Consider the following 11,460-nt stretch of genomic DNA (forward strand, 5'->3'; position numbering starts at 1 on the left):
TTGATCTCTTGTACGGCTCCAAGATATGCTGTACTTCATAGCTATGGTCTTACACACACGTGGAGGAAAGAGGGCCAGGTACTAAGAAAGTAGGGCTCCGTCCCTGACAACATGTTACTTCTGCAGTCTGTGTGTGGTTCCCCTGCAGCTAGAGGACGACATGAAATTAGTGAGGGTGGCTTTTCGACTAATTAGCTGCTGGGTTGTTGGATTCGTTATCCGAACAGGGGGGAAAGTGTGCCGATGTGACGAAAGTGAGGATTAAAAGCCACAACGAGAAAGGCTCTCTCATTGTTCTTTCTGTAAATTTCCATATACGAGTCCCAAGAAGTGAATGATAGAAAGAAATGGACGTCCAAGAGCATATGTCACTGTTTGACGCGTGGCTAGGGGTGCAGAGCTTTCAGAAGATAGCACATTTCACCATCTACAATATAGTAAGTGCCTACCTAGGTAGGTAGTAAGTACAAAAATGGGTCAAAGTAGCAATGGGTGGGCAGCAAACAAAATGCAATCCAACGAATCGGAATATCCAGAGACGAACGAGTGTCTAACTGCAATGGAATGGTGCCATCAAACTCGTTGCAAGAAGATCCTGTCGAATAAACAGCCTTGGATGATGGTGTGTAGGATACAATGTGCGAGTAGATATTCAGGGGAAGCACTTTTAGCATCCCAAGATCTCAGACCAGTCCAGAGTAATATATATACCTCGCGCCCTCCATACATGTATCATATAATAGCTTTATTTATATGGAACATTGTGAATCATGGACGATGCTATCAATAGCGAGACAGCAAATCCAAAGAAACCCATAGAAATCCGCAATACTAGTCGTTCAGCCTTGTGCTCTCTTCGAGAAGCACATCTCAAGCAACTCTTGATTCACTGGACACAAAAGAGTGTGTGCTGGGTGAAGCATGGCCTCGAGTATCTCGAGATATCAAAATCCCCATATATCCAGAGACAATTTCCAAATAATCACCGATTTACATTAACTGCACTTTAATAAATATAATAATACATCTTTGTCTAAGCGCACATTAAATATACCTAGTACCATAACGATTACCCCCTTCCAAACCTTACCTAGAACACTTACCCCGAACTTCAGAAAAAAGTTAACGATATTGACAACGAGATCAATTACTGAATTCAGACACTGTTTGACCTGAATCCTAAAGTCTATTACTCTATCATATTCACGTCCCTCAATACCACTAAATCAAAGTATCGACTCCTTGATCCTGATTCTGATCCTTGAATTCTGCCGCTACGATAAGGGACATACGGCAACAATCTAGTAAGAAATATCAACAACGCGAAACACACAAAAATAAAGAAGAAGAAAATTCTCTCCTGATGAAGCAGATTTCCTCCCATCTATCGCCGACATCTCTTTGCTGATTAGCTCCGTCGCGCCGTCCACCGCATTCCACATTCTTCCCAATGCGCAGTTGATAATATGCCCTGGCAACCTCTTCCACGCATCGCATTCGCCGTCGCAACACACCCATTTGTTGCTTCCTCGCCCGCAGATCTCCCACTCGAGCTTGGGGATGAACTATACATAATTGAACAGGGTGGGAAAGATTCACAATGGTTTCGAGGATATTTAGTTGCTCCGCCCAATCTACTGGCTGGCTTGACAAGTATAAAAGGGCAGACTCTTGAGGCTAGGGTCTTCTCTGGAATATTTCCAACCAGTTGCGTAGAAGTTCGGGAGGTTCTAGGAGATGACGAGGGTGAGAGTCAGGTTTCTACCGAGGATGGAGACATTGTCAATGGGCACGGATCTACGAATGGAGTTTTGGCAAATAAGAGCTCTAGTTCTATCAATGGCGCAAACGGACAACCTGCGAAGAAGAAACCGAAGAGCAAGGTTTTCATGAACGGAAATACAAATAGATTGTCAATTGTTGCGCAACGAGAACCTGGCGCACCTAAGCCACCAGCTCCAGTGCCTATGCTGAAGATTGGAGACGAGACCCCAACATCTGCCTCCGAACCATTAGTGGACGAAATTGCATCCTGTTTAAGAGAATGGCACTCTACAAATTTGCATGAGCTCTTGCTCTCGAGGCAATATCACAAGTTGGATAAGATGTCAGCCTTGGTCAAAACTCTGGATCTTTCAAGAAGGCAAATTCTGCACAATGTCTGCACAAAACACGAGCTTCAGTCATTGAGGGAGAAAACAGTATGGGATCTTGTGAGGGGGAATAAATTATTGAATGGAGAGGTTATCGTTCGAGATCCTGCTGCCCACGGTAGGGTTCTCACAGGTGATGATTCGGCAGTGGATGTCACTAGACTTCAATCTATGATGAGTTTGTTGGATGAGAAACCACAACTTTCGATGCAGAACGAAAATCTGATACTCTACCATCTTTTGCTGGACGTGAAGGCTTTTGTTGGAGTGTCTACGGAATCCACAATTCTATCATTTTTCCTAGCTACCAAAAAGCCTGGCTCGGCAGGTGTGGCACTTTCGGAAACCTATATTGTGAATGTACCTCCTAGTGCTTCTCTTGCAAGTGTAGGAAAATCGGGACAAATGAGAACTCTCTTTACAGACCTCGCATCCACTGACATCGGAGATCTCCCTTCTACGGAAGGCGAATTATATCTTGTAGTGAAGGTGCAATCGTCGACACAAGTCACAGCAGGCAAACCTCCTTCTCGCGGTGGATCAAGGGGCAACTCATTCTCCAGGGACAGTTCTAGCAAGGATCGGGAGAACCCTACATCTGCTGGCGCTGGATCTAAGGCAGGTAGGAGGAGCTTGATGTGGGGAAAGACCAGGACTCCATCCAACGCGACTAAGCTTACGTCTCTCTCTGAAGCCGAGGCCGGCGCTGAATCGAGTTCTAGTCGAGATGGTGCCAATAAAAGTTCTTCGTCACGAAATGGTGGAGACGCTAAGCCTGGAATCTTAACCCAAACCATCTCAAAGACTGTTGGTATAGGAGCTCTAAAATTGAGCTCACTCATGAAAAATCAAGAGGAAGCTGAGCATGTCATGACTATATGGGCACCCTCAGCTGCTTCTGGGCATGAAAAACCAAGCCCAAGTGATGGATGGGAGGAGATTATTCGTGATCTAATGACAAGCCAATCCGGTGGGTATGAAAAGTCTCGAAGAACGGAACGCCTACAGGTATATCTGAAAGCATTCAACAGCCCAGACGCAGATGGACTGATCAAGTCTACTCCAACACTACTGTCAGGAATCTTGAAAACGAATAAAATGGGCTTTTCAGGAGCGCCAACAAAGCCAAGATCAGATATATATGTCACTATCGATGAAGCCTTTCTCCCCAAACAAGCTCTTCTTTCGCGATCCGTTGGCAGTGCAATGCCTGTATCCTCGTCCTTTGTAGGATCAAATCTCCAAATAACTATGGAAGTGAGAAAATCAAGCGGAGAGCGGCTTGAGGGCGCTATCTACCCATCATCGAATGCAGAGGGGCAAAGTTCTTGGGAGTCGGTAGCAGCCGAACGAGGCGATGCATGGAGTCAAACACTACGTTTATCTATACCGCATCAAGAGGTTCCGGGTTGCCATCTGGTGATGGTACTTGCAGATGCACCGAATCATCCCCTTGCTATATGCCACATTCCACTCTGGGATCAGCAGGCATTCATGCGAGACGGGCATCATTCTTTACTTCTGTACAAATACGATGAGACGACTATGTTACCTCGAGGCAGTTCGGCTGGTAAAAGTGGTTATCTCACTCTGCCATGGAATGCTCGTGGGAAAGATGATGTGTCAAAAGATGAGGCTGTTACTGGACCGATCGCGACTCTTCGTATTCAAACATATCTATGCAGTACAAAGTTCTCACAGGACAAAGTCCTCCTACGAATACTCAAGTGGAAAGATCAGCCGTCAGGAGACTTGCAGCAACTTTTACAACGATTGGTTTTTGTCTCAGAGATTGAGATTGTGAAGTTGCTTAGCGATGTATTCGATGCTATCTTTGGAATACTCGTCGAACACACAGGAAACGATGATTACGAGGACCTAATTTTCAGTGCCCTAGTTACAGTTCTTTCCATTGTACATGATCGACGATTCAATCTCGGTCCTTTGGTTGATCAATATGCCGAAACTCGATTTAATTACCCATTCGCATCACCTTGTCTCGTGAGGTCTTTCACTCGCTTGCTTGCTAGCCCTTCTGATCCGGAGACTTCGAGAAAACTGCGTGCCACATTCAAGGTGGTTCGGCATATCCTGAAATTCATCACTCATGCGAGAGGGCAGCAGAAAGTGAAAGAAGCGGACATCGGCATTACTCGTTCGAGTTCAGGTTTTGGTCGCCAACTCCGCCAAATTTTCAAGGCACTTGAAGGAATGATGAGAACCACAGCACCCATTTTGGTAGGAAGTCAAACATTGGCTGTGCAGCATTTTCATACTTGGCTACCGGAGCTTACCGGCTTGCTTAGCAGAGAGCAGATTTTGCATATTGCCATTGACTTTATGGATTCATGTGCATTGGTGAAAGGAAAACTCATATTGTATAAACTTGTTTTAATCATTAATTATTCTCGAATGGATCTATTTGCTCAACCCGAACAGATGAAGGCTATCGCTACGAACACGGCTAGGTGGATCTTACCGCACTGGGGTAAGACAACAGAGGTTACCGAACAATGGAGGGAGCAAGTTCGACTTTGTTGTTCAATTTTGGCGATACAAATGAATAATTTGGGCCCTGAAATTCCTGTATACATACCTAAAATCGTCGATTCATATCTCACACTACGTACAGGCGAAGTCAAGTCGCAGACTCGCTTGTCATTGCTATTCCCCACAGCGTATCCTTTTCCAAGTAAAGTCATAGCCGAGAAAGCGGAATTCGATGAGGCACTTGTTGAGCTTTCGGCAGTCTTATCTTCCATCTCAAATTTACCTGCAGGTATGCAACTTGAGCTTGCAGAAGGCGACATGGCAACTTTAATCGAGGGTCTCCTGAATATTCATCTAAGCATCTTAGAATGTGAAGCATTTCCGCAAAACTGGTTAAGCGTTCGCATCTTCCACCATAAATCAACGCTCAAAACACTCGAGTATTTGGCCAGCATTCTTCTGGACGGGTTCTTGCCTCATCCTGACGACGCGGAAGAATATAATGCAGAATTGTGGAAAGCATTCTTCACTACTTTACTCAAACTCGTTGGCAGTGATTCTCTGGCGCTGGAAACCTTCCCCGAGCAGAAACGAAGAGCAGTATGGAAGATTGCTGGCGATGTGCGCGAAAATGGTGCAGAACTCCTAAGGCGAACATGGGAGTTCATTGGTTGGGATACTACCCCTGAAGAGCGACAGAAATACGCATTGGCAAAAATGGGAGGTTACCAAGTTCAATATGTGCCTGCTCTAGTCGGACCCATCCTTGAGTTATGTCTTAGTGTGCATGAAGGTCTTAGGCGCGTCGCAGTGGAAGTTCTCCAAACAATGATTGTCAGCGAATGGACTTTGAGCGAAGATTTAAGCGCGATTCAAACTGGAATCATCGAGTGCCTGGATCAACTCTTCAAATCGAAGCCCTTAACAGAAAGCATTCTACAGAAATTGTTCATCAATGAGCTGTTCACCTTATTTGATAACTTGTCTCGAAATCCAGATGATCCGCTTTACAATGCTATAAAAGACCTCATTGGTACCACTGATGAATTCCTGGATCTTCTCGTTGCGGTTAATAGTACGGACGTCACTGGTGAAGCTTCCCACATGATTCATCGCTTACGACTAATGGAATTTCTTCGAGACATGCAGAAGGAGGATATCTTCATTCGATACGTCCATCAACTCACAGAGCTGCAAACAAATGCTGGAAACTATACTGAAGCCGGACTTGCATTGCGTCTTCATGCCGACTTGTACCAATGGGATCCTTCAAAAATACTGCCTCCGTTGGACGAACCAGATTTCCCTGCCCAATCTCACTTCGATCGGAAGGAAAGAATTTATTTCGACATGATCAAAAACTTTGAAGAGGGCGAGGCATGGAGTAGTGCCCTTTCCGCATACAAAGAACTGCAATATCAATACGAAGACAATGTTTTCGATTTCTCTAAGCTGGCTAGAACACAACGGGCAATCGCCACAATATACGAATCGATTTCCAAAGCCGATAAAATCGTTCCCAAGTACTTCCGTGTTATTTACCGAGGAATGGGTTTTCCTCAGAGCTTACGCGACAAGGAGTTTGTGTACGAGGGATCTCCCAATGAGCGAACTTCTGTATTCACGGATCGCATGCAAGAGCAACATCCCTCGGCTCAGATTGTCACTGCTGGCGATATTGACGATGTAGAGGGCCAATTCTTGCAAATCTCCTCCTTAAGCCCGCATCGAGATCTTGCTCATCACGTCTTCCAACGTTCTAAAGTCCCTCAAGTCATTAGAGACTATCTACTTTCGGCAAATCCTCGTTATTTCTCTACCACATCTCGTCGCACTACTTCAGGCCCAATCAGTGATCATTCAGCCGAGAAAATAATATACACTACTGTAGATACCTTTCCAACAATTCTTCGCCGCAGCGAGATTGTTTCCGTGGATAGATATAAGCTTGATGCTCACCAAACAGCTCTTGAACGAATCATTCGCAAAACCCAAGAAATGACTGCTGTGGAGAAAAGGATCGCAGATGGCGAAGATGAAATTGCACCGCTCTTAGTTGAAGCATTGACCATATCCGTTGATCCTAATTCTGAGTCCAGTATAGCGAGATATAGAGAATTGCTGCCTAATCCAATACAAAGTGAAGACGAAGAAGGGGAAATAGTAGAGCTGGGGCCGATAGAAAACGCCCTTAAAATTGCGTTGATAGATCATGCAATTATGATCAAAAGATGCCTGGCTATGTTTGCAAAATCACCTAATCTTCTCAGTCAGGATGATCTGCAACACTGTAAATCCCCTGTTTCCCTTTTATAATCGTCATTTGCTTACATGTCATACAGATTTCGAACAAACATTCGCGTCCGAGCTCGCTTCTCTACAGATTCCCCAACCATCTCTCTCTAATACTTCCCCAGGCCTCGTTCCAGGCTGGACACTTTCGCCTTCATCATCCAAGGGAGATCTTATGAATAGCTCACAAGGACATCTGGCGCTTCCTCATTCCCAGTCCTTTACGAACGGTACTATCGATACTAGTATTCTCGATAGTCCTGATCATACCCGCGCGACTGGTGCTTCTAAACGTCTCAGTTCGTTCCTCAATCGAAATATGAATGTCGATCAAGAAAATCGCCCTCCGAAGAAAGAAAATCGCAAGAGCTTCTTTAGTGGGAATGGACTAAGTATGAATGGTATTTCCATAACCCATAAGGACCGTGGCCGAAAAGAAGCTGTAGATGATTTCGCAATTTCTGAAGAGAATGATTTGTCACATAGCATGGAAGATTCCAAGGAATGGATAACGCAGAGTGATCTTTCAGTTCAGCCTCCTCAGGGAAACTATACTACAAGTAATTTAGGTAATGGAAGGAGAAGCAGTAGTTCTCAACGTAGACCAGGTACTACAGGAACGGGTAGTAGTCAAGGTATAGGGGGGCTGGGAATGGGAATGGGTATTGGAATGGGAAGTAATGGGAGCGGATTTGGTGGAAGTGTGAGGAAGAGGTTCAGTGTGTTAAGGTTGGGGAAGAAAGCGAGTACGGTGGGAAGTGGGTTGAGTGGAGATGTAACAGAGGAATGAAGTGGGGATCTTGACAGAGAAACAGAGATGTCCTGATACTGGGGAATGAAGGAAAGAGAGTAATGGGAGATTTTCTGGGTACGATCTGCAAACATAACATGATGCAACAATTATGTTGTGTTTCACGTGGATCTTGGGTTTTTTTTAACGAGGCATAGATGGATGGATATGGTTGGGTGGATGGATGGATGGATAGATGGAGGCTCTCGCACCCCTTGACGGATACAGTTTCTTTGCACATATCATACGCTATCTGGCTTCTCTTTTGTCACATTTGTTTTGAGCGCGGAGCTGGAGCGTGGATCTGGAAGAATGGTTTGTGGTGGGTGATTTGTTCTTTTGTACAATTTTTAGTTCTTAGTGCATGCGGAGGGTTAGGGTTTAAAAAGGAATGAAGGGTGGGGAAAAGAAAGGGGAGAAGATAAAGTGGGGAAAGGAGATGAAAATACCCGAGAGAAGTTGAAGTTGAATACCCAAAATACTCAGGTACTTGATATACCTGAAGGAAATGCCTATAGTTGAGATACCATACATTATATACCTACATTACATTAGTTGCTTAATAATCATAGAGTACTTACATACATGTATTATGAGTTTTTTCTTCTGTCTCTTCTAGATGTGTTTCTGGTCTGGCTTTTGAGGGAATTTGGACGGGAGGGGGATCTTTATGGATTGTATATAGGTACTTAGTGTAGTGTATAATAATAAAGCAAAAAATCAAACGTCGGTAGAGCACTTCGGAATCATTTTTTTTAAGGGGAGGAGGAAAGTTACCACAGTTTTTGGGAATTTCTACAGCATAGCAATTCAGTGTTCGGGAAGTTTATTGGCGTGCTAGGATCTACCCACCTACATTCCAGAACAAACCTTGTACTTCAAGAAGTCCTTCAATTGGTTATTGAGAGACATGCGATGTAGAGTGTGGATTTTGTATCACTATTCGAAGAAATGAAGTGGTTGCACTGCAGGCGGATGAAAAACGGGAGCCTCGAGTTATTTTGCCGTCTGATTTGTGAATTGTCTCGCTTTCAGGAATTGATTCTTGTTTTCTTTTGGTTCCTTCATTTGACAAAGGATACTCTTCAGAATGGTGGATATTGAATTGACAAATATTGAAACAGTAAGCCAGCGGAGCCTGTCAAGCTTACTGAATGAGGATGACGAGGACGAGTTGAGTATTAAGAAACTATCCTTAGGTACGTGAAAATAGCCGGAATGCATTCTTGCTCTTGTTAGAAATACTGACTGATCGTCTTAGATGAGCATAAATCCCTGCATACTTTGCCTTCCAACATCCCAGAATCGACATTGGATAATTTAGCATCATCGGTAGTCGCACAGAGTGTCAAAAGAATTTTACAGAATGATGATGATAACTTGATTACGCTCCCCTCTGCAAAACTAGAAGAGTGGCTGAAACATGGTATTCAAATTCTACGGGAGAGTCGGCAAAGAAGAAAGACTGCGGGTTCTGATTCAGAATATGAAGCATTCGAAAATGACTCAGGACTCGAGTATCTAGATCAACCAAATGTTGAAGTATCTTCCTCACGCAGTAGAGTCTCTGGGTCACAATCTGATGGCCAAGTTTGTCAACAATACAGCAATAATCCAAGTCGAGAATTCAGAAACCAGCCGTGGTTTACAACAGCTCAAGGAGAAATGGTTGATAAATTCTTGAACACAGCCCGGAGAAATCCTTTTCGCTTTAGAGAGATAAGTGCAGAGCAATTCGTAAATTTTACGATTGACACTGATGAATTGAGTGGCTTTCCGGACAACAAGACTCATGACCCTCTCCGCTGACATCGGGTTGCCAGATATGACGCAGACTTTGAAACATCATTCGAAATAGCATGGGAGAAGTACCACAAAAGAATTTTGTGGTTGACGGATTCTCAAGTGTTGCTTGTCGCCAGTGGACTCTAAAATTACACAGAATATGGCTCCGAAGACGTTTGATTGAGGTCAGAGCTCCGAGAAGTTCCATTATCGTTGGAATTGCTGTGCTGAGCTAATATACACATCCGGCAATCGTTCTTCTGACCTGAGGATCGGATCCACACTTGAGTTTCTTTATGGTTCTGGGGATCTTCGTCGGGAGACAGGTAGTGAAAAACGTGATATAGCATTACTTGTAAAGATCATTCCTATTTTCAACACTCATATGAGGTTAGATGTCTCTCAATCAGAATTTGAGAAGCGGTTTTATTACATCGATATTGAATACTTCCTTGCCCTGAAGCTATCTGAGCTCATTGTCCTTGTTCATTTTTGTACGCAGGAGGTCAATCCTCCAAGCAAGGAACTGGACAGCCTCTCTTCAAAGTTTCTGACGATTGACGATCTGAACGCAGGATCATTAGCAGAAATTGGTGGTATCAAATTAGGCTGGACAAATGTAACGGAGGAGCACTTTCTCCTCAATCGTGATACTGGGGAACTACTATTCACATGGATTAGATACCCTTCATTTACACATGAAACCGGGCGTCCGGAAGAATATCAGTAAGTGATTTTGTCTTCTCAAGATTCAGAAGAGTTTACTCGTGCTTGATGATCTCATAGTATGACCAAACTAAGTGTTTTCGAACCAAAAATTGGTTCCGAATCAGAGGAATTCAGTCTTTATGGTTTAGATGATGACATTCGGCGAACCTGGGCTATGCTTCATTCTAATTTAGAAGAACACAAAGGATTTACAAATATATAAGCACCCGCGACGGAGAATCAAAAGCAAAAGATGTAGAAAGATACTGAACCAGTGACCTCTTCAGAATACTTTTTTTTGGACTCATATCACAATTTAAAGGAGTACCAGGGTCATGAATGGTTGAAGATTGAATCTGCACTACAAAACAAATCTGAAATACCTTACACATATTTCGGTCATCTTGGACATCGCGTCCGGATACTCCGAGAATACATGGACAACCAAAAACCCCGAGGTTTCCGACAGCTCTGGAAGGACAGTCGAGATTCATTCAATTATTACACGTTCTGGGGAGTCATAATTTTCTTGGCGTTGTCAGTGTTTTCTTGGCAATGGCATCACTTGCAGTTGGTATTGCTCAGGCATATGCTTCTTTCAAGGCTCTTGGATAGTCGATGCGGATTGGTGTTGTGGGAAGTCTCGCTAGGAATGAGTTAATCACTTATGAGACAATGAGATACAATGATAGCTTGATGATGATGATGATGATGATGATGACGGGGTTATGTTTCATTTTTTCTTGGACGTGGTTATGAAATAAATATACGACTGAATACCATCATGTTTTTGCATTTTACGAAAGTTCCACCAAGTGATTCAATCTTCACAACAATTTTTATTCTGCCCACCTTGAATCGTAAACTAAGAAGCGAAGATACTCTCCAGTTCATCACACTAACACGCTTCTATGCAAATTTAGGGTAGGCATTTATACTCTAAGTCTCCCGATCTTTGATTAATTGTCTTCTGAGGTTTAGAATCGATTTTCCGACTCTTCGAAGTCACCGAGCACTAAATCTCCATGCCCAACGGCAAGGAAGGTTATATCTACACGAACCCTAGATCCTTCTGGATATGCATTCTATAGAAAACACCTATACATTTAAGACCTTAACTTAGCACACTCTCTAATTCCTAAGGAGGCCTCCATTACTCGGGCCTTAAGCTTGTGCTCCACGGGATGTTATACACTAACACATTAGCAATCAAATGGCCCAGAAATTACCATCTCACCAAGA

At 43.6% G+C, this 11,460-nt stretch overlaps 2 protein-coding genes across 2 annotated transcripts; both read left to right on the forward strand.

Moving 5' to 3' along the window:
- The first annotated feature begins 755 nt into the window (after positions 1-755).
- Positions 756-8,307, forward strand: BCIN_04g04980 (hypothetical protein). Its single transcript, XM_024692637.1, has 2 exons — positions 756-6,933; positions 6,986-8,307. Exons 1-2 carry the CDS (start codon positions 1,467-1,469, stop codon positions 7,723-7,725), a joined length of 6,207 nt encoding a protein of 2,068 aa, XP_024548416.1. The 5' UTR covers positions 756-1,466; the 3' UTR covers positions 7,726-8,307.
- Positions 8,308-8,607: 300 nt separating this feature from the next.
- BCIN_04g04990 (hypothetical protein) lies at positions 8,608-9,761 on the forward strand. The gene is made up of 2 exons (XM_001557593.2): positions 8,608-8,924; positions 8,987-9,761. The coding sequence occupies exons 1-2, from the start codon at positions 8,816-8,818 to the stop codon at positions 9,532-9,534; spliced, it is 657 nt and encodes a 218-aa protein (XP_001557643.2). The 5' UTR covers positions 8,608-8,815; the 3' UTR covers positions 9,535-9,761.
- The last annotated feature ends 1,699 nt before the right edge of the window (positions 9,762-11,460 follow it).

This window comes from Botrytis cinerea, chromosome 4, assembly GCF_000143535.2.
Source record: "Botrytis cinerea B05.10 chromosome 4, complete sequence".
Classification (NCBI taxonomy): Eukaryota; Fungi; Ascomycota; class Leotiomycetes; order Helotiales; family Sclerotiniaceae; genus Botrytis; species Botrytis cinerea.

Excerpts from the sequence above, each read along its gene's own strand:
- BCIN_04g04980 (XM_024692637.1), top strand. The coding sequence starts at position 1,467 with ATGCCCTGGCAACCTCTTCCACGCATCGCATTCGCCGTCGCAACACAC. Across the intron at positions 6,934-6,985 it reads TCAGGATGATCTGCAACACT|ATTTCGAACAAACATTCGCG; the intron begins GTAAATCCCCTG and ends CATGTCATACAG.
- BCIN_04g04990 (XM_001557593.2), top strand. The coding sequence starts at position 8,816 with ATGGTGGATATTGAATTGACAAATATTGAAACAGTAAGCCAGCGGAGC. Across the intron at positions 8,925-8,986 it reads TATTAAGAAACTATCCTTAG|ATGAGCATAAATCCCTGCAT; the intron begins GTACGTGAAAAT and ends TGATCGTCTTAG.